The 26,738-nt window shown below is 46.2% G+C and overlaps 2 protein-coding genes across 5 annotated transcripts in view; both read left to right on the top strand.

The window, feature by feature from the left end:
• creb3l2 (cAMP responsive element binding protein 3-like 2) overlaps window positions 1-18,731 on the top strand; it is a 30,516-nt gene extending 11,785 nt beyond the window's left edge. The window contains exons 2-12 of the mRNA XM_071386890.1: window positions 10,804-11,035; window positions 11,273-11,457; window positions 11,573-11,648; window positions 13,349-13,557; window positions 13,867-14,013; window positions 14,848-14,906; window positions 15,154-15,222; window positions 16,107-16,206; window positions 16,450-16,573; window positions 17,278-17,512; window positions 17,637-18,731. Coding sequence (XP_071242991.1) covers window positions 10,804-11,035; window positions 11,273-11,457; window positions 11,573-11,648; window positions 13,349-13,557; window positions 13,867-14,013; window positions 14,848-14,906; window positions 15,154-15,222; window positions 16,107-16,206; window positions 16,450-16,573; window positions 17,278-17,512; window positions 17,637-17,709 — 1,509 coding nt within the window. The 3' untranslated portion in view covers window positions 17,710-18,731. The remainder of the gene's footprint in view (window positions 1-10,803; window positions 11,036-11,272; window positions 11,458-11,572; window positions 11,649-13,348; window positions 13,558-13,866; window positions 14,014-14,847; window positions 14,907-15,153; window positions 15,223-16,106; window positions 16,207-16,449; window positions 16,574-17,277; window positions 17,513-17,636) is intronic.
• Window positions 18,732-21,133: 2,402 nt separating this feature from the next.
• Window positions 21,134-26,738, top strand: part of dgki (diacylglycerol kinase, iota) — a 57,823-nt gene continuing 52,218 nt past the window's right edge. For 2 of the 4 annotated variants that reach the window (XM_071386079.1, XM_071386081.1), the window contains exon 1: window positions 21,136-21,704. In XM_071386079.1, the coding sequence (XP_071242180.1) occupies window positions 21,472-21,704 (233 nt within the window). In that variant the 5' untranslated portion in view covers window positions 21,136-21,471. Of the gene's footprint in view, window positions 21,705-26,738 lie in introns of all 4 variants that reach the window. The other 2 variants (XM_071386080.1, XM_071386078.1) reach the window with 2 other exon arrangements.

Genomic DNA, 26,738 nt, shown 5'->3' with positions numbered 1-26,738 from the left:
CACACACACACACACACACACACACACACACACACACACACACACACACACACACACACACACACACACACACACACACACACACACACACACACACACACACACACACACACACACACACCACAAACCACACACACAGGCATGGTTTATGTGTGGGTGTGTGAGAGAGAGTCATTTCTTCCTCTCTCTTTCGGTGCACATCTGGTTTTTCAGGGGAAGGTATTGCGTCATCAATTCTGCCTCTTCCCTTCCCCCATGCTTAACCGACTTCCTCTCTTTGCCTAAGCACACTAAACACACACAAACACACACACATATTTATGCCCCTGGGGGTCAGCAATTACAGAACACCACAGAAATTCTTTCAAACCCTTCTCATCCCTCTCGACTTCAATCAAATCAAATTGTATTTGTCACATACACCGAATACAACAGGTGTAGACCTTACCGTGAAGTGCTGACTTACAAGCCCTTAACCAACAATGCAGTTCAAGAAATAGAGTTAAGAAAATATTTACTAAATAAAATAAAAAGTAAAATAACAATAACGAGGCTATATACAGGGGGTACCGGTACTGAGTCAATGTACAGGGTTACAGGTTAGTTGAGGTCATTTGTACATACAAACTCAGCAAAAAAAGAAACGTCCCTTTTTCAGGACCCCGTCTTTCAAAGATAATTCATAAAAATCCAAATAACTTCACAGATCTTCATTGTAAACGGTTTAAACACTGTTTCCCATGCTTGTTCAATGAACCATAAACAATTAATGAACATGCACCTGTGGGAACGGTCGTTAAGACACTAACAGCTTACAGACGGTAGGCAATTAAGGTCACAGTTATGAAAACTTAGGACACTAAAGAGGCCTTTCTACTGACTCTGAAAAACACCAAAAGAAAGATGCCCAGGGTCCCTGCTCATCTGCGTGAATGTGCCTTAGGCATGCTGCAAGGAGGCATGAGGACTGCAGATATGGCTAGGGCAATAAATTGCAATGTCCGTACTGTGAGACGCCTAAGACAGCGCTACAGGGAGACAGGACAAGACAGCTGATCGTCCTCACAGTGGCAGACCACGTGTAACAACACCTGCACAGGATCGGTACATCCGAACATCACACCTGCGGGACAGGTACAGGATGGCAACAACAACTGCACGAGTTACACCAGGAACGCACCATCCCTCATCAGTGCTCAGACTGTCCCCAATAGGGTGAGAGAGGCTGGACTGAGGGCTTGTAGGCCTGTTGTCAGGAAGGTCCCCACCAGACATCACCGGCAACAACGTCGCCTATGGGCACAAACCCACCGTCGCTGGACCAGACAGGACTGGCAAAAAGTGCTCTTCACTGACGAGTCGCGGTTTTGTCTCACCAGGGGTGATGGTCGGTTTCACGTTTATCGTCGAAGGAATGAGTGTTATACCGAGGCCTGTACTCTGGAGCGGGATCGATTTGGATGTGGAGGGTCCGTCATGGTCTGGGGCGGTGTGTCACACCATCATCGGACTGAGCTTGTTGTCATTGCAGGCAATCTCAACGTTGTGCGTTACAGGGAAGACAGCCTCCTCCCTCATGTGGTACCCTTCCTGCAGGCTCATCCTGACATGACCCTCCAGCATGACAATGCCACCAGCCATACTGCTAGTTCTGTGCGTGACTTCCTGCAAGACAGGAATGTCAGTGTTCTGCCATGGCCAGCGAAGAGCCCGGATCTCAATCCCATTGAGCAAGTCTGGGACCTGTTGTATCGGAGGGTAAAGGCTAGGGCCATTCCCCCCAGAAATGTCCGAGAACTTGCAGGTGCCTTGGTGGAAGAGTGGGGTAACATCTCACAGCAAGAACTGGCAAATCTGGTGCAGTCCATGAGGAGGAGATGCACTGCAGTACTTAATGCAGCTGATGGCCACACCAGATACTGACTGTTACTTTTGATTTTGACCCCCCCTTTGTTCAGGGACACATTATTCCATTTCTGTTAGTCACATGTCTGTGGAACTTGTTCAGTTTATGTCTCAGTTGTTGAATCTTGTTATGTTCATACAAATATTTACACATGTTAAGTTTGCTGAAATAAACGCAGTTGACAGTGAGGCGACGTTTCTTTTTTTGCGGTTTAGGTAGGGGTAAAGTGACTATGCATAGATAATAAACAGCAGCAGTGTAAAATCAAAGAGGAGGGGGTCAATGTAAATAATCGGGGTCGCCATTTTATTAATTGTTCAGCAGTCTTATGGCTTGGGGGTAGAAGCTGTTAATGAGCCTTTTGGACCTAGACTTGGCGCTCCGGTAATGCTTGCTGTGCAGTAGCAGAGAGAACAGTCTATGACTTGGATGACGAGTCTTTCACAATTTTTTGGGCCTTCCTCTGACACCGCCTAGTATATAGCTCCTGGATGGCAAGAGGCTTGGTCCCAGTGATGTACTGGGCCGTACGCACTACCCTCTGTAGCGCCTTGCCGAGCAGTTGCCATACCAGGTGGTGATGCCACCGGTCAGGATGCTCTCGATGGTGCAGCTGTAGAACATTTTGAGGATCTGGAGACAAATCTTTTCAGTCTCCTGAGGTGGAAAAGCTGTTGTCGTGCCCTCTTCACAACTGTCTTGGTATGTTTGGGCCATGATAGTTTGTTGGAGATGTGGACGCCAAGGAACTTGAAACTCTCGACCCGCTGCACTACAGCCCCGTCGATGCTAATGGGGCCTGTTTGGCCCCTTCTTTTCCTGTAGTCTACAATCAGCTCCTTTGTCTTGCTCACATTGAGGGAGAGGTTGTTGTCCTGACACCACACTGTCAGTTCTCTGACCTCCTCCCTATAGGCTGTCTCATCATTGTTGGTGATCACGCCTACCACTGTTGTGTCGTCAGCAAACTTAATGATGGTGTTGGAGTTGTGCTTGGCCATGCAGTTGTTGGTGAACAGGGAGTACAGGAGGGACTAAGCACACACCCCTGAGGGGCCCCAGTGTTGAGGATCAGCGTGGCAGATGTGTTGTTGCCTACTGTTACCACTTGGGGGCGGCCCGTCAGGAAGTCTAGGATCCAGTTGCATAGGGAGGTGTTTAGACCCAGGGTCCTTAGCTTAGTGATGAGCTTTGTGGGCACTATGGTGTTGAACGCTGAGCTGTAGTCAAAGAACAGCATTCTCACATAGGTGTTCCTTTTGTCCAGGTGGGAAATGGCAATGTGGAGTGCAATTGAGATTGCGTCATCTGTGGATCTGTTGGGGCGGTATTTGAGTGTGTCTAGGGCTTCTTGGATGATGGAGTTGATGTGAGTCATGACCAGCCTTTCAAAGCACTTCATGGCTACCGATGTGAGTGCTACAGGGCGGTAGTCATTTAGGCAGGTTACCTTCACTTTCTTGTGCACAGGGACTATGGTGGTCTGCTTGAAATATGTAGGTATTACAGGTTGAAAATGTCAGTGAAGTCACTTGCCAGTTGGTCCGCACGTGCTCTGAGTATACGTCCTGGTAATCTGTCTGGCCCCGCGGCCCTGTGAATGTTGACCTATTTAAAGGTCTTGCTCACATCAGCTACGGAGGGCGCGATCACACAGTCATCCGGAACAGCTGGTGCTCTCATGCATGCTTCAGTGTTGCTTGCCTCGAAGCGAGCATAAAAGGCATTTAGCTCGTTTGGTAGGCTCGCGTCATTGGGCAGCTCGCGGCTGGGTTTCCTTTTTGTAGTCCAGCGTCAGAGCCGGTGTAGTAGGATTCAATCTTAGTCCTGTATTGGCGCTTTGCCTGTTTGATGGTTCGTCTGAGGGCATAGCGGGATTTCTTATAACCGTCCGTATTAGTGTTGTGCTCCTTGAAAGCAACAGCTTTAGCCTTTAGCTCGGTGCGGATGTTGCCTGTAATCCAACAGTAGCCCCGTAGGCCCTACTCTGTCACGTGTGTGTGTGTGGGTGTGTGTGCGTGTGCGTGTGTGTGTGTGTGTGTGGATGTGCAGAAACCATCCTTCTACCTGCTGGAGATGGAGTCAGAGAGTTAGATGACAGCCCTCACCCAAACACCCCTAACAACACCTCATTACCTCACCCACACTCCAGATCCCCCACCCCAGCTCCCACCGTGCCAGGCCTGAGACAAAGAGGCATTCTCTGCCATCAGGAGCACCAGTAGCACCTCTGGACCAGAGGGAGCCCAACCCAATGACCCACATCCCCCTGCACGACTAGGCCTCCCACACCACCACAACCCCGCCGCCCCAGCCCCCTCCTCCATTTTATGTCCCTGAATAGCCAAGGTAATGACAGAGAGGGAGAGGGTTGTGGTCCAGTAAGCCTCCACAGAGTCTAACCTCTCCCTAGAGACCTCCAACACCATAGAAGACTGCCAGAGATCCATTCCTCTCTTCCTTCCTCCTCCTCTTCTGAAGCTAGTCAACACCCAACAGTTTTCTCACCATAATCACTATCACGATCATTATCTCACCAAACCATAACTGTCACACAACACATGATGACAAGGGACAAACATGATGGATAGGGGTGTGTCTGTCGGTGGTCGTCCTGGTAAGGGTCCATAGTTTCCTGTGTGACAATCGCAAGGGACGGCTGTTCTGTTGCTCGGAGACGTGAGGGTCAGTGTAAATTGTAAATTGTTGTCTGTTGGTTAGTGATTCGGTGTGACGTAGCCAGCAGTCCTTTCTCCTCTCTCCTCACCCCTCTCTCCCCTCTCACCTCACCTCTCTTCTGTAACCATCACTCCTCTCTCCTCCCCCCTCACCTCTCTTCCAACTTGTCTCCCCCTCTCTCCTTCTCTCTCCTCTCTTTTCCCCTCCCCTTCCCCCTCTCTACCCCTCTCTCTTCTCCCCTACCCAAGCACAGGCCAGATGCAGGGCGGGACACTTTTTAGACACAGTTAACACGAGGCCCATGTTGTGTGTGTGTGTTAATATAAACATACGGACTAAACACACACCAGGCCTGTTAGAGGCATGCCTGAAAGGATCTGATTTCCTACTCCTTATATACCCACATAACTCCTTATGGAGAGTTGGAGTTGTTTGTGTACTATTTAAATCATGTGTACAGGACTGAGTGTTTCCTATGGTGTTTTAGAGTATAAAGGGAAATGACTAGGGTATAACTGAGTATGTAACAGGATGTTTAGCGTGTAGAGTCGGTTAAAGAGGTCACTCTGACTCTACTGGGGTAGGCCCGCTGGACAGACTAGCATTTGTATTGAGTTCCCTTCCAGCTGGACATGTAGAAAACGTTACAAGTGGGAAAAGAGCGGAAAGAACATTTCAATGGTGAGTGGTCAGGTTAGGTTAGGAAGTGCAGCTCAGTTTCCACCTCTCTCTCTCTTTCTCTCTTTCTTTTTTTCTCTCTTTCTTTCTTTCTTTCTCTCTCTCTCTCTCTTTTTCTCTCTCTCTCTCTCTTTCTCTCTCTCTCTCTCTTTCTCTCTCTCTCTCTCTCTCTCTCTCTCTCTCTCTCTCTCTCTCTCTCTCTCTCTCTCTCTCTCTCTCTCTCTCTCTCTCTCTCTCTCTCTCTCTCTCTCTCTCTCTCTCTCCCTCTCTGTGTCATGGCCTGAATCAGACTGTAACTCAACCCACATGCCTGGCTTCCTGCCATCTCTACCCTTCTCTCCTTGCGCTCCCTTTCTCCTTGTGCTCCCTCTTTCTCTCTCTCTCCGTCTCCCTCTCCTTCTCACTCCTTCCACATTCTCCAGGGTGTTCATCACTTTTTCCGCCTGCTGTCTTCTCTTTTCCTATTTGTCATTCCACCCTTTTCCTCTGAATGTTGCTCTCTGTTTTCCAACTAGATGATATCCATGAAGTGTTTTCTCTGCCCACTCCCTGAGATGCTACCACGTTCTCCAGATGCTTCCTATCCCCTGCTGTAGCAGTTTAGAGACAGGCCCTGTCTGGCTAATCCTCCTATTGGCTCAGGTCTGTGAGTTCTGCCCGGAGACCGAACTGTAGTCTAGAGCAGGTGAAGGTTATTCGTTAGGGGACTGAATTTTGGGTGGAATCAGGTCAATAACGTAACTGTTTGGCTGACTCAGTGGTGTCCAGGATACTGCAATATAACCTGAACGGTTGGCCCCAAATCCTACGGAGTAATGCTTCTTAGCGTTACTGTGAAATCTGTAGGCCTACTCCTTTGAATAATGTGCATACTTTAAATGTCTGCCGTTCTTCGTCTTAGTTTTAAACAGGAAGTTAAAGGCTGCTGTTTTCTATCTAAGCAGCTGTGGAAGTTGTTGAGGTTGCCATCATTTTAATAAAGGCCTTAGTTTCGTAATGAGGTTGTTGTCTCTGTGGATCTTTGTTAATGAGCAACACATTGAAACATCCCTCCCTCCTCCCTTTTCCTCAGCTCTACAGTAACGCTGTTCCCTACTGTACAACATCACCCCACTCTCTGACACACACACACACACACACGCACACATTATACACTACCGTTCAAAAGTGTGGGGTCACTTAGAAATGTCCTTGTTTTTTAAAATAAAAGCACATTTTTTCAAAAGCACAAATTGATCATAAATACAGTGTAGACATTGTTAATGTTGTAAATGACTATTGTACCATAACTCCTGTGTTCCAATGGCACATTGTGTTAGCTAATCCAAGTTGATCATTTTAAAAGGCTAATTGATCAGCAATTATGTTAGCACAGCTGAAAACTGTTGTTCTGATTTAAAGAAGCAATAAAACTGGCCTCCTTTAGACTAGTTGAGTATCTGGAGCATCAGCATTTGTGGGTTCGATTACAGGCTCAAAATGGCCAGAAAGAAAGACCTTGCTTTGTTTCTGGCCATTTTGAGCCTGTAATTGCATTACAGATCCCACATCTGTAATGCAGTTCAATAAAAGTCCAGAACACAGAACTCTGTTACGTGTAATCCATCCAGCGGTCTGATGCAAAAATGGGTGACATTCTCAGTGACAGAGGACTGTACACCAGAAAGAGCGGGAACGATAAAATGATCCTTGTCATCCTACCACTGTTTAAATTCGGGGAAATATCAGTGCTGAACTCTAGAATAACACCATACTTTGCATCAGAACCTAGTTAGAGCTCTAACCAGGGGGTGTAGGCCTATTCATTATGCCGATTCTGTTGCAAAACATTTCATCAGTTGCAAAACGTTTCGTAACAGAAACCGTTTACTCCAAATGGGAAAGGTTTTGCACCAAAAAGAGTTTCTATTGGACAAATTCAGGTAGGTCCCGCCCCTTTTCGTTCTGTTTGGTTCTTTAACGGTTGAATACACCCCCAGGCCTCAGTAAAGAGAGAAACAAAATTAAGCGTTGAACTCACCAGAATTGGGCGTGCGGAGGCAGTGAAATCAATGATGAATATATACACTAGATGACTGAGGCGGTGCTGTGTTAATATTTTGGAAGGTATAGAGATACATTGTCTACATTCATTTTAGCCACGTTTATTCTATTACAGACACCTAAATGCATACTTTTAAATTGTATATAATGTGTGCTGAACATACAAATTCATAATAATGTTACTGTCCCCACTACAACAGAATAATACTTAAATACATGCAATTTTGTCCTTGAAACATGTAATTGAAATAGTGTAGAATTCCATTCATTTCCATGGAGGACTGCTCCTACTGGGGAGTGACAATATGGCTGACCGGTGGCTTCAAAGCCTTTCAATGGCCAATGCATAGCATCAGCAATCCAGGGTTTGTATACATTGACTTCGGGAAGTATTCAGACCCCTTGACTTTTTCCACATTTTGTTAGGTTGCAGCCTTATTCTATAATTGATACAATTGTTTTTTCCCCCTCATCAATCTATACACAATACCCCATAATGACAAAGCAAAAACAGTTAAAAAAAACAACTGAAATATCACATTTACATAAGTATTCAGACCCTTTACTCAGTACTTTGTTGAAGCACCTTTGGCAGTGATTACAGCCTCGAGTCTTCTTGGGTATGACACTACAAGCTTGGCACACCTGTATTTGGGGAGATTCTCCCATTCTTCTCTGCAGATCCTCTCATGCGCTGTCAGGTTGGATGGGGAGCGTCGCTGCACAGCTATTTTCAGGTCTCTCCAGAGATGTTCGATTGAGTTTAAGTCCGGGCTCTGGATGGGCCACTCAAGGACATTCAGAGACTTGTCCCAAAGCCATTCCTGCGTTGTCTTGGCTGTGTGCTTAGGGTCATTGTCCTGTTGGAAGGTGAACCTTCACCCCAGTCTGAGGTCCTGAGCGCTCTGGAGCAGATTTTCATCAAGGATCTCTCTGTACTGTTGCCACCACCATGCTTCACCGTAGGGATGGTGTCAGGCTTCCTCCAGATGTGAAGCTTGGCATTCAGGCCAAAGAGTTCATTCATGGTTTCCTCAGACCAGAGAATCTTGTTTTTCATGGTCTGACAGGCCTTTAGGTTCCTTTTGGCAAACTCCAAGCGGGCTGTCATGTGCCTTTTACTGAGGAGTGGCTTCTGTCTGGCCACTCTACCATAAAGGCCTGATTGGTGGAGGGCTCTAGGAAGAGTCTTGGTGGTTCCAAACCTCTTCCATTGAACAATGATGGAGGCCACTGTGTTATTGGGGACCTTCAATGCTACTGACATTTTTTGGTACCCTTCCCCATATCTGTGCCTCGACACAATCTTGTCTCGGAGCTCTATGGACAATCCCTTCGACCTCATGGCTTGGTTTTTGCTCTGAGATGCACTGTCAACTGTGGGACCTTATATAGACATGTGTGTGTGCCTTTCCAAATCATGTCCAATAAATGTAATTTACCACAGTTGGACTCCAATCAAGTTGTAGAAACATGTCAAGGATGATCAATGGAAACAGGATGCACCTGAGTTCAATTTAAAGTCTCATAGCAAAGGGGCTGAATACTTATGCAAAGAAGGTATTTCTGTTTTTGTTTTTTTAATACATTTGCAAAGATTTCTAAAAACCTGTTTTCGCTTTGTCATTATGGGGTACTGTATGTAGATTGCGGAGTTTTTTAATTTTATTTAATCCATTTTAGAATAAGGCTGTAATGTAACAAAAAAGTGGGAAAAGTAAAGTGGTCGGAATACTTTCCGAAGGCACTGTACATCATTGCGTGAAACCAACCGAAAGCACGTTTTTGTGTTCGCGAACGGGCGACTGTCTTCTATTCGAACGGTTTTCTTGTAAGGCTAGGCTATATACTGTATTATCCCTGTCCTCCACTGGCTCACAGAAGACATGATGAACTACTGTTGATGCAAGCTGTTTCAATGTAGCTATTAGCCACAAAAAATATGGCCTAGTCCGACCATTATTACTGTTCCAGCTGGCTGATAGGCGTTAATTAGTCATGTTAAAGAGAGGTAGAGAAGTACATAACCTGAAAAGCAGAAAGAGGTATAGAGGTAGATAGTTAAATAGTATACACCCATCTGATAATGACTTTCAAGTGCAGGGTACTATACCGTCACACACATTGAATGCTCCCTCAGTTCATTGAGTTGACGTCTTTGACCCGAAGGTCCTCATGATGACATAGAGGTAGGGAATCTAAAAAGCGGGGGGGCAGAGAGGGGAAGAAACATTGGAGCGTCTGAACAGCTGAGGTCGAGAGGCCTGTCCTAACCTGTCCCAAGCAGTGTTGGTTTAGAATTAGAGTTTTTTGGGGTCACATCAAGAAAGGAAGAGGGGAAGGAATGTGCAAGGAGGAATGTTCTGAGGGTAGGATGGGGGGAGGGAAGGGAGAAAGAATGGAGGAATGTTCTGAGGGTAGGATGGGGGGATGGAAGGTAGAAAGAAAGGAGGAATGTCCTGAGGGTAGGATGGGGGGATGGAAGGGAGATAGAAAGGAGGAATGTCCTGAGAGTAGGATGGGGGGATGGAAGGGAGATAGAAAGGAGGAATGTCCTGAGAGTAGGATGGGGGGATGGAAGGGAGAAAGAAATGAGGAATGTCCTGAGGGTAGGATGGGGGGATGGAAGGGAGATAGAAAGGAGGAATGTCCTGAGAGTAGGATGGGGGGATGGAAGGTAGAAAGAATGGAGGAATGTCCTGAGGGTAGGATGGGGGGAGGGAAGGTAGAAAGAATGGAGGAATGTTCTGAGGGTAGGATGGGGGGATGGAAGGGAGAAAGAAAGGAGGAATGTTCTGAGGGTAGGATGGGGGGATGGAAGGGAGAAAGAATGGAGGAATGTTCTGAGGGTAGGATGGGGTGAGGGAAGGGAGAAAGAATGGAGGAATGTTCTGAGGGTAGGATGGGGGGAGGGAATGGAGAAAGAATGGAGGAATGTTCTGAGGGTAGGATGGGGGGAGGGAAGGGAGAAAGAATGGAGGAATGTTCTGAGGGTAGGATGGGGGGATGGAAGGGAGAAAGAATGGAGGAATGTTCTGAGGGTAGGATGGGGGGAGGGAATGGAGAAAGAAAGGAGAAGTGGAGAAGGTGGCTGTCAGTCTTGGCCTTTACTCAAAAGTCAAAATGTCTCACCACATTGAGAGATGGGATGATGAGATACGGCCGCTCTGATTGGTGGGAGCGATATCAGCCTCTATTGTCACAGGAGGAGAGGGGATTTTACAGCTCTATGATTGGCTGTTTGTTGCTGGCCTGGGGGGCTTTTCCTCAAAGGCAAGTGCTGATAGCCATTAAAGAGCTTTATAGGCAGTAATTACAAATTAGCTACAGTGACAGATATATGATATAATAATGACATGGTATATGGTGTAATAACTAGACAGTGTGATGACTAGATGGTATCATGTCTGTGCTCTTAGCCTCAAGTCTGTGTTTCCTATGTGTCTTTTGTCAATCTATCATGAACATCCATATTTCTCCCACTCGCCCTCTAACAGCACTTCACAGACCTCCTGGATGACTTCACCCAGGATGCTTTGCTGGGCCAGCTGCTGAGCGACCCCTTCCTGTCCGGCCGGGAAGGAGAGGCCATGGATGAGGGGGATGATTTTACCCCGTCCTCCCCGCTGCCGCCCCACATCCAGGCGGAGCACTCCTACTCCCTGTGTGGCGACTCCCGGCCCCAGTCGCCCGTCTCACATCTGCCTGGGGAGCAGGGGAGTGATGCAGGTGAGAGGGGGAGGACAGAGGGGAGGGTTTTTGAGCCTCAGGGACAGTTGTAGATTACATGGCGTATTGTAATGTGTAGGATATCTGCGGTATCTATAACAAAAGAGGGTGGCAATACAGAGATATGTGGAGCTATGTGCATTAGTACGTTCAGGGCCACACAAGACACAAACAGTACGTACAGTATCTAAGTGACCGTGCTGATGCTGATGTGTCATGTCTGTTTCGCTCTATTAGAATCAGATGGTGAGGATTGGCCCGTGGAGCAGGAGGAACAGATGGAGGTGTTGCTGTGTGACCCTCCAGCCCTGCTGCCCGCCCTAACCCTCTCCCAGGCCCCCGAGGGCCACATCACTGAGGCCCCGGCCCCACCAGCCCCCAAGCCCAACCCACAGACGGCCACACAGGGCAAGGCCAACAAGGTAAGAAGACGTCTAGAGCCACAGCACATTCAGACAGGCCCACATGTACTCACAAATACACACACAAAGGTCTGCGCGCGTGTGTAACGTCTCTCTCTGCTGTCTGATTGTCTAGGCGAAGGAGATTGGTGAGATCCAAATCAAACTGGAGCCTCATGAGGTGGACCAGTTCCTCAACTTGTCTCCTAAAGGTGAGACCTGACACACACCATATCGTACTACCACACTACTCATAACCTCTCTGTATGTAGTCCCCGGACCTGGGTCAAATATACGTGTCAAGTACTGTGCTGACTCTTTCCACCTCATTAAATAATATAATCGTATAACATACGCCATTTAGCAGACGCTTTTATCCAAAGTCATGCGTGCATACATTTTGAAGATACATTTTGAAGATAAATCAAGCACACTTTAAGTATTTGACAATGTGTATGGTGTGTCCAAAATATATATATTTTTAAATACGAACGCTCTGACGACGGTCATATACGTAAGCTTATTAAAGACCAGTGATACTATCAAGAGCAGTGTGCGGGTTTCTTCTTTTTTTCTCAAAAAATACAAACGCAACATGTAAAGTGTTGGTCCCATGTTTCATAAGCTGAAATAAAAGATCCCAGAAATGTTCCATTATGCACAAAAATATTATTTCTCTCAAATGTTGTGCACAAATGTGTTTACATCCCTGTTAGTGAACATTTCTCATTTGCCAAGATAATCCATCCACCTGACAGGTGTGGCATATCAAGAAGCTGATTAAACAGCATGATCATTACACAGGTGCACCTTGTGCTGGTGACAATAAAAAGCCACTCTAAAATCTGCAGTTTCGTCACACAACACAATGCCACAGATGTCTCAAGTTTAGAGAGCGACTGCAGGAATGTCCACCAGAGCTGTTGCCAGAGAACTGAATGTTAATTTCTCTACCATAAGCCGCCTCCAACGTTGTTTTCGAGAATTTGCCAGTACGTCCAACCGGCCTCACAACTGCAGACCAATGTGTATGGTATTGTGTGGTCGAGCGGTTTGCTGTTGTCAACGTGGTGAACAGAGTGCCCTAGTGGGGGTATGGTATGTGCAGGCATAAGCTACAGACAACGAACACAATTGCATTTTATCGATGGCAGTTTCAATGCACAGAGATACCATGTTGAGATCCTGAGGCCCATTGTCGTGCCATTCATCTGCCGCCATCACCTCATGTTTCAGCATGATAATGCACGGCCCCAAGTCGCAAGGATCTGTACACAATTCCTGGAAGCTGAAAATGTCCCAGTTCTTCCATGGCCTGCATACTCACCAGACATGTCACCCATTGAGCCTGTTTGGGATGTTCTGGATCGATGTGTACGACAGCGCGTTCCAGTTCCTGTCAATATCCAGCAACTTCACACAGCCATTGAAGAGGAGTGAGATAACATTCCACAATCACAGGCCACAATCAACAGCCTGATCAACTCTATGCGAAGGAGACGTGTCGCGCTGCATGAGGCAAATGGTGGTCACACCAGATACTGACTGGTTTTCTGATCCACCCCCCCTACTTTCTTTTCTTTAAGGTGACCAACAGATGCATATCTGTATTCCCAGTCATGTAAAATCCATATGGCCTAAGAAGTGGATTTCAATTTGACAAATTTCCTTATATGAACTGTAACTCAGTAAAATCTTTGAATTTGTTGCGTTTTTTAATATTTTTGTTCAGTATAGTTACTATGCAGGCGGATCAGTGTTGTGCTGCTCTGAGGATCCCTTCTAGCCACTGATGGATGATGTTGACATTAAGTACAATCCAATGTGCAAAGTCTGTAAATGTTAGTGTTGATCGTCTCTGGAGAACGTTTTGCAGGCGTGTAACCTGTTTGTGGGTGTTTCCCCTCACAAGGTCTGGAGTCTCTGCAGATGCCACCCACCCCTCCCTCCTCCCACAGCAGTGACTCAGAGGGCTGTCAGAGCCCGGTACACGCCAGCACCCCCCAGAGCCCCTCCACCCCCTCTTCTCCCCTCAGCCCTGCGCCCTCCCAGGCCGGCCTCAAGGTGTCTCAGCGCACACCCTCCTCCCTCTCCAACTCCCCTCTTCTCACCGCCCCACACGTAAGTACAACGCAGACCGGGGACCAGGGAGTCGCTGGGAAGATACAGGGACCCCGTCGTCATAATATGAATCCGTCCTACCTTTCTTCGGGTGATCACTGATCTGAGAGAGATTGGATAAGTTAATGCGAGGTTATCACCCTATTGCGTTCACCAATCCAACCTGGTCAGATCAGTGGCGACCTCATGAAACGGAAGGAATGAGCGACGGAGCTATTCAGAGAACAGACACAGGGACGTCACTGAAATACGACACAGTTTGTCAGTTTATCTGATGGGCTCTGATGACACTTCCTCCTCTCCCCGTAGAAGTTGCAGGGCTCTGGCCCCCTCCTGCTGACAGAAGAAGAGAGGAGAACCCTGGTTGCCGAGGGTTACCCTGTTCCCACCAAGCTGCCTCTGTCCAAGGCAGAGGAGAAGGCCCTGAAGAAGATACGCAGGAAGATCAAGAACAAGGTGGGACTTGTGATTACGATTTGTGATGTGAAATGTCAAACAACAGTTAGGAACATAAATATAAACTCAACATGGAACAGTGTCAATGATTTTACTGCGTTAGAGTTCATATCAGGAAATCAGTCAATTGAAATAAATTCATTAAGCCCTATTCTTAATTTACCATGGATGGGCCTGGGAGGGCGTAGGCCCAACCACTTAGGAGCCAGACCCACCCACTGGGGAGCCAGGCCCAGCCAATCATACTGAGTTTTTGCCCACAAAGGGCTTTAATACAGACAGAAATACTCCTCAGTTTCATCAGCTCACTGGGTGGCTGGTCTCAGGCGATCCTGCAGGTGAAGAAGCAGTATGTGGAGGTTCTTGGCTGGCGTGGTTACACGTGGCCTGCGGTTGTGGGGCTGGTTGGACGCACTGCCAAATTCTATAAAATGACGTTGGAGGCGGCTTATGGTAGAGAAATGGACGTTCGATTTCCTGGCAACTGCTCTGGTGGACATTCCTGCAGTCAGCATGTTAATTGCACACTCCCTCAAAACTTGAGACATCTGCGGCATTGTGTTTCGTGACAAAACTGCACATTTTAGAGTGGCCTTTTATTGTCCCCAGCACAAAGTTCACCTGTGTAATGATCTTGCTGTTTAATCAGCTTCTTGCTATGCCACACCTGTCAGGTGGATGGATTATCTTGGCAAAGGAGAAATGCTCACTCATATATTTAATACTTTCTATTTCTGCCTGTGCCAGACATAATAAGACACTTCAGAGTGATACATTAAAGTGATACTTCCGTGAGCCATGACTTGGCGTAATTTTCGACATCCTTTCTTTCAGATCTCTGCTCAAGAGAGCCGCAGAAAGAAGAAGGAGTACATGGACGCCCTGGAGAAGAAGTGAGTCTTTCATGATGTTCTCATTCAGCTAGAAATCAAATGTGTTGCTTTGGGAATGCGTTTTTCCCCCTATTTCTTTGGTAATTAATTAGCGTCATTATCAATGCTATAGATAAAGACTTTATTATGGCAATGACAATTCATTAAACTCAACGGTGCTTTTACACAAATACAGTAGTACCTTCCGTCTCCCCTAGTTATTATGCCTACCCGTCACTGATCTTGTAATTCCCCCTATTGTCCACAGGGTGGAGAACTGCTCCAATGAGAACAGTGAGCTGCGCAGGAAAGTGGAGAATCTGGAGTGTACCAACAAGTAAGAGACATACATTACATGGTGCTCTAGGGTATGTTTCGTGCTTCATCCTTTCCTACAATATTAATCCAACCTTGTAAAATTATCACACAGTTCACTGAGTCGAACGGAGCGTTATGTTTTGTTATGTTTGCATGGGTTTGTGCACGAATACACACCGTGTAACATTCTGTGAAGTCATATGTTAGTCCAGTGAAGTGTGTAATTCTCTGCTGTTCTGTTCAGCTGTGTGTCTATTTAGCTGTGTGTGTGTGTGTGTATTGTCTTCGGCAGGATGTGTGTGAGTGTCTATGACTAAGCTCTGACCCCAACTTTACCTTCTCTCTCCTCTCCCCCTCGTCCCCTTCCCCCCTCTCTCCCCTTCCCCCCTCTCTCCCCTCGTCTCCTCTCCCCTTCCCCCCTCTCTCCCCTCGTCCCCTCTCTCCTTCCCCCTCTCTCCACTCGTCCCCTCTCCCCTTCCCCCCTCTCTCCCCTCGTCCCCTCTCCCCTTCCCCCCTCTCTCCCCTCGTCTCCTCTCCCCTTCCCCCCTCTCTCCCCTCTCCCCTTCCCCCCTCTCTCCCCTCGTCCCCTTCCCCCCTCTCTCCCCTCGTCTCCTCTCCCCTTCCCCCCTCTCTCCCCTCGTCTCCTCTCCCCTTCCCCCCTCTCTCCCCTTGTCCCCTTCCCCCCTCTCTCCCCTCGTCCCCTCCCCCCTTCCCCCCTCTCTCCCCTCGTCCCCTCTCCCCTTCCCCCCTCTCTCCCCTCGTCTCCTCTCCCCTTCCCCCCTCTCTCCCCTCGTCTCCTCTCCCCTTCCCCCCTCTCTCCCCTCGTCTCCTCTCCCCTTCCCCCCTCTCTCCCCTCGTCCCCTCTCCCCTTCCCCCCTCTCTCCCCTCGTCCCCTCTCCCTAGGACTCTAATACAACAGCTGCACTCTCTGCAGGCGGTGGTGGCAGGGAAGGTTCCCCGCTCCTGCAAAGTCACTGGCACCCAGACCTCCTCCTGCCTCATGGTGAGTCTCCCCAACTCAACACTCAGCCCTGTGTGTGTGTGTGTGTGTGTGTGTGTGTGTGTGTGTGTGTGCGCGAGCGCGCATTTGTGTTTCATATCGATTGGATAACCTTTTATTTTTCATTTTATATAACTCCTGCATGCTCTGTGTGTCAGCTGTTGTGGGCAGCCAGTCTTGTCTTTTTCATGTAAGTGCTTGACTGTGGAGCCTAATAACATATCGTGTGTGTGTGTGTGTGTCTAGGTAGTGGTGCTGTGCTTTGCTGTGTTCCTAGGGAGTTTCTACTCCAGCCTGGGTCCCTGCTCCTCCATCACAGAGACTGGCCTCTCCAGAGACATGGCCATGCAGGAGTCTTACACAGCTACAGGTACTACATACACACACACACACACACACACACACACACACACACACACAGTCAGTCACACATTGCACATTCATGTTTCATGGATTAATGCTGATCTTTTTACAGTGTCAAGGTGTATGTGTGTGTGTTAGCGAGGCATTAGCTCTGAATATCTGAGTGCTGAGAAACTAGCAGTGTTTCGTAATCCTACCAGTCATACACACACACACCTTTTGGAGTGTTTTGGCGTGGCCTCCTGGAAGAGTGTACACTTGAATGTCATTATTTCCCATTCAGAGGGACTATCATTAGCATGATTAAACTGCAATGCAGCCATTTCATGATGATTGATCTTTGCTCCCCTACAGCTCTTCTCCCTCCCACATACAGCCTGTTTGCCACAGAGCCCAGTATCAGTGTTGCTGGCACTCTGCCCCTACAGCAGAACAATCTGTTTTGTAGGATATGTACAGAGCAAGGTTTACTGTTGGTAGGGTTAGGTTTAATGTGTAATCCATTTCATAAGACTTCATATTGTTAAGAGGGTTGTAGGATTGCATTAGTAGTAGACACGATCGCATCAAAGGATTATACCGTCCCTAAAAACCAAAAGACTTTCAACAAAGAAAGATGTAAAAGATACGCGTGTCATTGAGTACTTTCTCCTTTCTGGACATGATGTGATCAGGTTCTATATTTATTTTTTTACCCATGATCCTTCACAGTGAAGTCCAGGAGCCTGCTGTCCTATGAGGAGAGAGGGCTGGACGAGCCACACCTTCTGGGTCTGGGCGGGGACTATCCTGACCAATTGGAGAGGCCCACGGTTGTCATGGCAGCGTGGCGCTCTGAGAAAAAGCAGCCGAAAGGGGAGGAGTCACATCGGGCTGAGACACGCCCACCTTTCAGCAACAGCAGTGATACGAACCCACAGAAACCCCTGCTATTAGACCTGCACAGGTAAGACACACACGTACGCATGCACACACACACACAAACAGTTTTTTTTACACGATTTTGGGGTATTGATGTCAGTAAAAGTGTAGTTGTAGTTTTTTATTTGTTTGTCTGTCTTCTGCGCCAGGTCTCTGGAGCAGAGGGTGAACGACAGTACTAAAATCATAGACCTGGAGAGGACAGTCAACGAGACGTCATAGGGTCTACCTCTGACCCCCTCACCTTTGACCTTCCCTCTGCAGGAGCAGGAGACGAGGCTCTCTGTATTTATAGAATCTTTTTGGATATCTTTATTATTTTATCGTATGTAGTTGTTCTATTATATTGTGTTTTTATTCCATTCCAAAAGTACACCACCTTTTGATATATTTTTGTGTTCATACTTTGTTTTTGATTTTTGCCTCTATTTGCTTTACTTCTTTATATATTTTATGATATCCTTTGCTCTAGCCATTATGCTCTGTTATATTTGAGTGAGTGGTATTTCGTTCTGTATTTCTATGGTGATATTCCCATGGTGGTGTTATGAGAATGGGCCCCCGTGGCTCTGTGAATACTCCGCTGATGTCTTCACAGTAACGGGGCTTAGTATCTCAAATGCTATTATCTTTCCGTATTCTTTTCCTATTGATTTTAGTCCGGATGGATTCAGAATAGCACGCTATGTCCTTACATTTGAGTCTCTATCAAAAGCCAAAGGTCTTCGTAGCGAATCCTATTTTTGTAAATATAAATGTCAGCCTGCATGTATGAGGTCAGTAAAAACAATGTTGACTGATGTTGATCGATGGTTGGATGTTGAGACAATCACGTTTTATAATACAGCATTATGACAAAGTACTTTATACCAGATAATGTGTGTGGGGGAATGTGTTGTTTCCTAAACGAAGATACTTTCTTGCTGGAGAAAAACACAATGGTGGCCTTGTGATATGTAATGAACCATTATGATGTTTCTGCTAGGTCATAGTCTCTACCACCTGCACTGTCTCCCAAATACACACAGATGAACAGAACCATAAGCACATTCTCCTTTGGCCTGGGCCCTGCAGTCAATCCCCTCACACAGCATCCCCAAAGAGTCCATTTTATTCTTATTTATTGCATATAAACTGTAGAGTCACATTTTGCCTCCACAGGACCTGTCTTTGTCTTTATGGGTTCTGTCCTTTTTTGGTTTTTGATTCAAACAAATAAATATTTTCCGTAGTAAAAGCATCAACTGCCGTGCAAGATTGTCCTGCTTTGAAGTGTAATTGAAGTCATGTACTGTGTGTTTGAGACTGCAAGCACGCATTCACTCACTGTGAGCATGTGTCAGTCAATAACGACATAAGCGTCAGAAGTCGTACTAAGCCCATCCCAAAGGTTTGGCCGCCAGCCATTCAAATCAACTTATTCAAATGTTTTAACTCCAATATTTGCATGGCTGTCACGGCCGTCGTCGGAAGGAGACCAAAGGTGCAGCGTGGTGAGCGTACGTTTTCTATTATATTGTAAATGTCGCCAACAAAACAAACGAAGAAACAACCGTGAAGCTTAACAGGGCTATAGTGCCACTAACAAAGATAACTACCCACAAACACCAAAGGGAAAAAGGCTGCCTAAGTATGATTCCCAATCAGAGACAACGATAGACAGCTGTCCCCGATTGAGAACCATAACCGGCCAAAACATAGAAATACAGAAACTAGAATGCCCACCCTAGTCAAACCAAAATAGAGAATAAAAGCCTCTCTATGACCAGGGCGTGACAATGGCCCCCCAAAAAAAGGTTTATCTGGATTTTTTTTTACAATGCTATATTGATAGTACATGTACTAGTTATATGACAAGGGAACAACAGTCCCTCATTTATCATTATGCCCATATTCTTGTTGAGTTCACTGGTATGAGACTGCAAAATCAACCAAATCCACCAAATAGCTCTACTGGTTTCTACACACTTTCTACCTGGTTTTAGTCGTTTCAGTTCAGACTGGAGTATTTAAAAAGAAAAATCAGACAATTTCCAGTTTCGCTGTTTTAACCCACACTCCAATGTTCAAACAAATTAAAGCTCTGCCTCTGGACAATGGGTCTATGGACACAACTGGTGTCCAGTTGATGTGTGTGTGTGATCGTGCGTGCGTATATGCATATTTCTGCGTGTGCATTTTGTAAAATGTTGTGTCTGTCCCTGCCTGTGAAAGAACTGTCAGCCTGGACTATTCTCTTTTTACCTCAAATCACATTAACCTAATTGAATTAAGGCAAAAATGTTCAGACAGAGTGATTTGCTTAGAATGAAAGTCTCGTGGTTGCGAGGTTGGATAATAACGGCGTTTTACAGAAAGACGTAAAAACAGACAGATTTACTATAAACGCAAAAGCATCCTCTCCATTCCTCAACTAATTAGTAATTTCTCTATTCATTCCCATAGTGGGTTATAATGATGCAACTGATAAGTCAATTCTGACTAACATAAAAATAAAACAATGAGTGAGGTGACGTGGCCAGCGGCCCATGTGCCATTAAAAAAACGCAACTTCTCTGGTATGCTAATTTATAATACGGGTTTGGCTGATCAGTGGGCAACCGCCAAGATCATGGATCGTAAAAAAAAACGGAAAGGGTGCCTATAAACGTAGAACGAGCATATTGTCATCTCACTCAAAACAAATTTGTGGTGGCTAAAACCATGATTTGCTCGAACAGTAAAGGCTATTAACCTCATGATTCCTGTAATGGGAAAAGGGAATTTTGTTTGGTAAATATTTTCTTAACTTCTTGAACTGCCCTGTTGGTTAAGGGCTTGTAAGTAAGCATTTCAAGGTAAAGTCTACACGTGTTGTATTTGGCACATGTGACAAAAAAAGTTTGATTTGAATTAGGAACTTTTGGGGTCCTAGTTTGACTAGGGTGACCAGTCGTTCCTGATTTCCGGGGACAATCCCATATTCTTGTGGCCTGTCCCCGGCTAGAGCAAACTCATTTGCTCCTACGGTTTCGCCGCAGACCTTGTATGAGAACGTTTGATCAGTGATACATTGTAACCACTGCATGAACAACTATGCCCATGGCTAGAAAGTGCATCCAACAGCACAGCGTACCAAACTTGAGTGATTATAAAATTGCTAGATAGGCAAAGATTAATAAGAAAACTGTGGATGGGTAGTTGATTTCAAAGGACTATCGCGAAATGTTATAGTTTAGTATATGTAGTTCCATCCATGCCATTGTTTATTTTTTATTTTTTTTGCACAGCTACACTGGTCATCTTAATTTTATATAGCAACTGTAGTCTAATTATCAACTCGATATTCATGACAATCACTGGATTAGGTTGCACATCAAAATATATTGAAGCATGCATTCCTGCTTCCACGGCTTAGATGAAATAACTTTTTTTTTTAAATACCTCAGTAGCCTATCTATTGCACTTCGTAATGAAGGACCCTGATTGACTTAGGGTGAGCAAATTATGGGCTGGTGCCACCAACAAAGTTCGTGTCACCAGTGACACCAGGGAGAAATGAGTTGGCTGTGCGCACGGTGCTGTGGACTGGTGTGGATGAAATGCCAGGGCCGAATTGTTGTCCCAGTCCACCCCTGCTCTGCCCTGCTTTTACCATAGTGATGATACTGAGGCATGGTGAGGCGGTGCAGGAGTATCCCACAATGCCCTTGCCGGGGCCGGAGATGGATGCTGCCTGCTGCAGCTCGTGAGCTTCTGTTGAGCTGACGCTTGTTGATGCCGCCGCAGCTCGTGCTACCATTTCCAGACCGTCAGCTCGCACTAGTCGTTCGCGATCACCAGCGCGTGCTTGACGGTGCGGTGAACACAGGTCCCCGCTGCTTTGGATCCCTTCAACAACCGCGACCATAAAAAGGACGGACACTGTCATCCAGCGATACCCACCTTATAACGTCGCTGTCTCCCGGAGTAGACGGGGAGAGGGGGTCCAGTGCCAGCCGCAGCATGAGCATGGACCCCCTGGCCAAGCTCTGCTCGTCCCAGGCGGAGCACAACCCCGGGACCTTCAGCGGCCGACTGACCGCGCTGGAAGCGGCCGGGGAGGACAGCGAGTCCGGCTGCGGCGAAGAGAAGGCCATGGGGGGCAGCGATACGTTCAGTAGCCTCGTCGAGATGGAGGTGGAGACGCTGGAGGAGAAATTAAAGGGTCTGGCTTTTAGGAAACAGATTTCGTATAGGTGAGTCAACGGTAGAAGGCTAGCCTTCAGGAATAAGGGCTAGGCGTTATTTGGATTAAAACGAGGATTTAGACAGCAGAGAGGAACATGGGATGAGAGGACTGTAGATCATTCTCTTCCCATTTACATTCACTTGGGCTGTTGTTTGTTATTGACAAACATTGACAAAAACACAATCGAACAGACACACACACACATCTATATATATATATATAGAGAGAGAGATATATATATTTTTCACGGCACACATATTTCCGACATAAGGTCCTCTGAAATACTGTATTATTATTATTATGGTAGACTATTACATGAATAAATTGTGTTAACTATCAGAGTAGGCTCTCTGACTGAACCAGCTTTAGCACACCGGCTTTCTGACCTAGTGTCCATAGTGTGTGTGCGCATTGTTGTATTTTCTGTGTCGTTTTTCTGTGTGTTGTCGTGTGTGGGAGGGGAGAGGGGGTTAGCTCTATTGATTTGCAGTGTGTTTGTGTGTGTTCTCTCGCCGTGATGTATGTATTCTCACGCCGTGTGTGTAGGGCAGGCTATTCTCCCGAATGCCAGCTCGGATCGCCTGCTGAGACAGGTAGCTTCTGTCGTTGTGGAATTGGCTAATGACCAACGAAACCCAGAGGAAGCTATAGCTTTCGTTCTGACTTAGTGAGAGACGGAGCGTATGTGTGTGTGTGTGTCTGATCGTGCATAGCCCAGTGTGTCTGCCTGTATGTCTGCCTCTTATATTGGAAAATGGTCTGCTTTGGAGGTCAAATCAATACCGCCTAATGATTTGTTTGCCGTTTGGTTTGAGTGGAGAGATGTTAACATCTTTAGTCTGTCTGTCTGTCTGTCTGTCTGTCTGTCTTCTGGTTTGTAGTAGTAGTGAATGAATGCATCGTGATTACATGCAGCTCCTGTGTCTGTTTGAAGTCCAAGCTCATGTGTGTGATTCAAAGAAACCTGAGAAATGATGCTGTTGAACATCAAACGCTCTAAGTGTGTGTGTGTGTGTGTAAACAATGACTCCTTTCAGACCTGTAATAGGTATCCCCTTCACCAGTCTGTAACAGACAGACAGACAGACAGACAGACAGACAGACAGACAGACAGACAGACAGACAGACAGACAGACAGACAGAGCCAGCCAGACAGACAGACAGACAGACAGACAGACAGACAGACAGACAGACAGACAGACAGACAGACAGATAGACAGACAGAGCCAGACAGACAGACAGAGCCAGACAGACAGACAGACAGACAGACAGACAGACAGACAGACAGACAGACAGACAGACAGACAGACAGACAGACAGACAGACAGACAGACAGATAGATAGATAGATAGATAGACAGCCATACAGATAGATAGATAGATAGATAGATAGATAGATAGATAGATAGACAGACAGACAGACAGACAGATAGATAGATAGATAGATAGACAGACAGATAGATAGATAGACATACAGACATACAGACAGACAGACAGACAGACAGACAGACAGACAGACAGACAGATAGATAGACAGATAGACAGATAGACAGATAGACAGATAGACAGATAGATATAGAGAATAGAGAGAGTGTACTGAGTGTGTTGTATCCCCACATTGAGCTGACTCCTACTGGGTGAGTGGTCACACAGGACTGTGTTCCCAGAAAGCTCTCGGTCCTTTCATCTATTCTGAGACGTCTCTGTCTGCTACGCATAAATAAACCGCCCTCAGACACCCAGCGTGTGTGTGTACAGTATATGTGTGTGTACAGTATGTGTGTGTGTGCAGTGGTGGAAAAAGTACCTAATTGTCATACCTGAGTAAAAGTAAAGATACCTTAATAGAAAATGACTCAAGTAAAAGTGAAAGTCACCCAGTAAAATACTACTTGAGTGAAAGTATTTGGTTTAAATATACTTAAGTATCAAAAGTAAATGTATACGTAACAAAAAAGTCCTTATATTACGCAAACCAGACGGCACCATTTTCTTGTTTTTAATTTATTTACGGATAGCCAGGGGCACAATCCAACACTCAGACATCATTTACAAAAAAAAGTGTGTTTAATGAGTCTGCCAGATCAGAGGCAGTAGGGATGACCAGGGATGTTCTCTGTTTAATGAGTCTGCCAGATCAGAGGCAGTAGGGATGACCAGGGATGTTCTCTTGGTAAGTGTGTGAATTGGACCATTTTCATCACCTGCTAAGCATTCAAAATGTAACAAGTACTTTTGGGTGTCAGGGAAAATGTATGTAGTAAAAAGTACATTCTTTTCTTTTGGAATGTAGTGAAGTTAAAGTACATTTAGTCAAAAATATAAATAGTAAAGTTAAGTACAGATACCCCAAAAACTGCTTATGTAGTACATTAAAGTATTTTTACTTAAGTACTTTACACCACTGTGTGTGTGTGAGAGTGAATAGAGGATTGTGTCATGCACCTTTATGTGAAATATACTCGTCAACTGACTCTCACTGAATCTGACTCAATTTAACTTATGTATCCGCCATAGAAACTCTGAAAATTAGTCCACCGTGTGTGTGTCTGTGAGTGAATGCGTATTCGCAAGTGTGCATGCACATGTGTGTGTGTGTACGCATGTGTGCTCGTCTGCGTTGTATGTGGGGTAGCCTATCTCCCAGAGGAGGATGTTCAAAGCCTTTCTCTCTCATGTGGGATAAAATCGTTTTTATTTCATCTCCCAATTAGAGATTGATTGATCCCCAACCAGGAACAACAACAACAGAAAGAAGATTAACAACCACACAGAGAGAAGCGGAACGAGATGCAATAACATCAACTCTGGTCTGGGCCCTGATCCACAAAGCGTCTCCGAGTAGGAGTGCTGTTCTAGGATCAGTTTAGCCTTTTAGATCATCATGAATACGATTATATGGACAGATCCTAGATCCAGCACTCCTACTCTGTAGACGCTTTCTGGATTTGGTTCCCTGATCGCAGTTCCTGCCTGCAGTAACTGAAGGAAGCGTTGAACTGACCAGAACAGACAGACGCTGACAGCAAAATTGTTCCGGCCCAGAATTGGTCCAGGTCTGTTTGCCATATTTAAACCAGGTCTTTGCCATGAAAAGGCCACAACATTCATTACCCAGACTCAAATATTGGCGTAAAACTCCACAGGAGGCCTTCATGGGTTTAATCAGTTATCACAGTGAGAGAGTAGAGCGCTCAGCCTGGAACTTGGCCTCAGAACGAGACTTGTGCTTTTTTGAACAGCCGATCAGAGTCCTAATTGTGTCGTTCAGATGATACATTCTCTCATCCTCCCGACTGAAACCGGTGAACAGTTCAACATGCATCTTAATGGATGTCCCTGACAAACTCTGATGGAAAGAGGGTCATGGGCCTTTTCTTGTTTGGACAAGAGACCAACCCCCGTTTTCTCTCCTTCGTCCTCTCTCCTCCGTGACCCGGGAAACTGATGTGGTCGAGGAGTGTGTCAATTCGTTAGTAGGCAAACGGAAGACGGCCCTCCCCTCTTTGATAGCCTCCTTTTGGCGAGGAAGCACAAGTGCATCCTACCGGGAAGAGTTTTGATATCTGCCGCAACCCCCTTTTGAATCAGATGTTGCGTTGTCGGAGGAGAAAAGCACGGAACACATTTAAAAACAACACGCTACTTAACCTTTTATCTTGTAAAATGTCTTTGCTCAACTTACTTCATTTGTTTTGATCACTTTACACATCTATTTTGGGATCCGCCCCTGATGACGTCGTCTGCCTGACGACGCGCGAGTGGAGAAGGAGCTTCTCATTTCATACAAGTGCATTTTCGTCCACCTTCGCGCTCCACGTCACCTCTCCTCGTTTACCTTTGACCTTTTTTTCAAAAGGTGGATGAGAGAGAGAACGGAGGAGAGAGGACGTAGCCTGCAGGCAAATCTGGGCCTACTGTACCTCCACAGCTTCATACTGTACATCAACTGAGCTGCCGACAAAACCTTATCCTTAACTGAAACAAGAACCAAGCGTCCTCCTGTGTTGCTAAAAAAATGTGGGGCTGGAGAAATGTAACCACTCTCAAATTCATAGGCATGGCTACGGATGCAAGGACTGACATCCATGACATCAAATGTGTAGTTTTAACCATGTTTTGAGGCTATACAGTGTTTGTTTACATTTACGTTGTTTACAAGCTTATATTTTGGGTCCTAATGGAGTACGACAGTTGAACTAAGCTCGTGAGGCCTTTATAGGTTATAGTCTTCAAGAATGATGGGTATATATCATTCATTTAGAAGTCCAAAAATGGATATAGCAACTAAGGATTCTAGCTTTAACTTTCCACTGGGGCTGGTAGTGGTTGTCTATGGGAAATACAAGACAGAATGTTGTCATTATTCAAGGCTGACTTGGAGCTATACAACCTCTCTCTCTCTCTCTCTCTCTCTCTCTCTCTCTCTCTCTCTCTCTCTCTCTCTCTCTCTCTCTCTCTCTCTCTCTCTCTCTTTCTCGTCTCTCTCTCTTTCTCGTCTCTCTCTCTTTCTCGTCTCTCTCTCTGGGCTGTACAGCAGGGAGGAAGTACATCCCCTCCGTTTCCTGTCTAACTTATTCATGTGCCGCAGAGACAGCGTGCTGCTGACGCCATCGTTTTATACAGATGAATACATAATGATAACACACTGAACGGCTGTCTCTGCGGCAGAGAGAGGACTTACAACTGTCTGCCTCTATCTGGCCTGTTTCAATGATCCCCCTCGTCCCCTCCCTCCTTCTCTCTCTCTCTGTCTCTCTCTCTCTCTCTCTCTCTCTCTCTCTCTCTCTCTCTCTCTCTCTCTCTCTCTCTCTCTCTCTCTCTCTCTCTCTCTCTGTCTCTCTCTCTCTGTCTCTCTCTCTCTCTCTCTCTCTCTCTCTCTCTCTCTCTCTCTCTCTTTCTTTCTCTCTCTCTCTCTCTCTCTCTCTCTCTCTCTCTCTCTCTCTCTCTCTCTCTCTCTCTCTCTCTCTCTCTTTCTCTCTCTCTCTCTCTCTCTCTCTCTCTCTCTCTCTCTCTCTCTCTCTCTCTCTCTCTCTCTCTCT

The sequence above is a fragment of the Salvelinus alpinus genome, chromosome 37, assembly GCF_045679555.1.
Source record: "Salvelinus alpinus chromosome 37, SLU_Salpinus.1, whole genome shotgun sequence".
Lineage (NCBI taxonomy): Eukaryota > Metazoa > Chordata > Actinopteri > Salmoniformes > Salmonidae > Salvelinus > Salvelinus alpinus.
The sequence above is the reverse complement of the archived record's forward strand: the minus strand, read 5'-3'. Positions and strand labels throughout refer to the sequence as shown.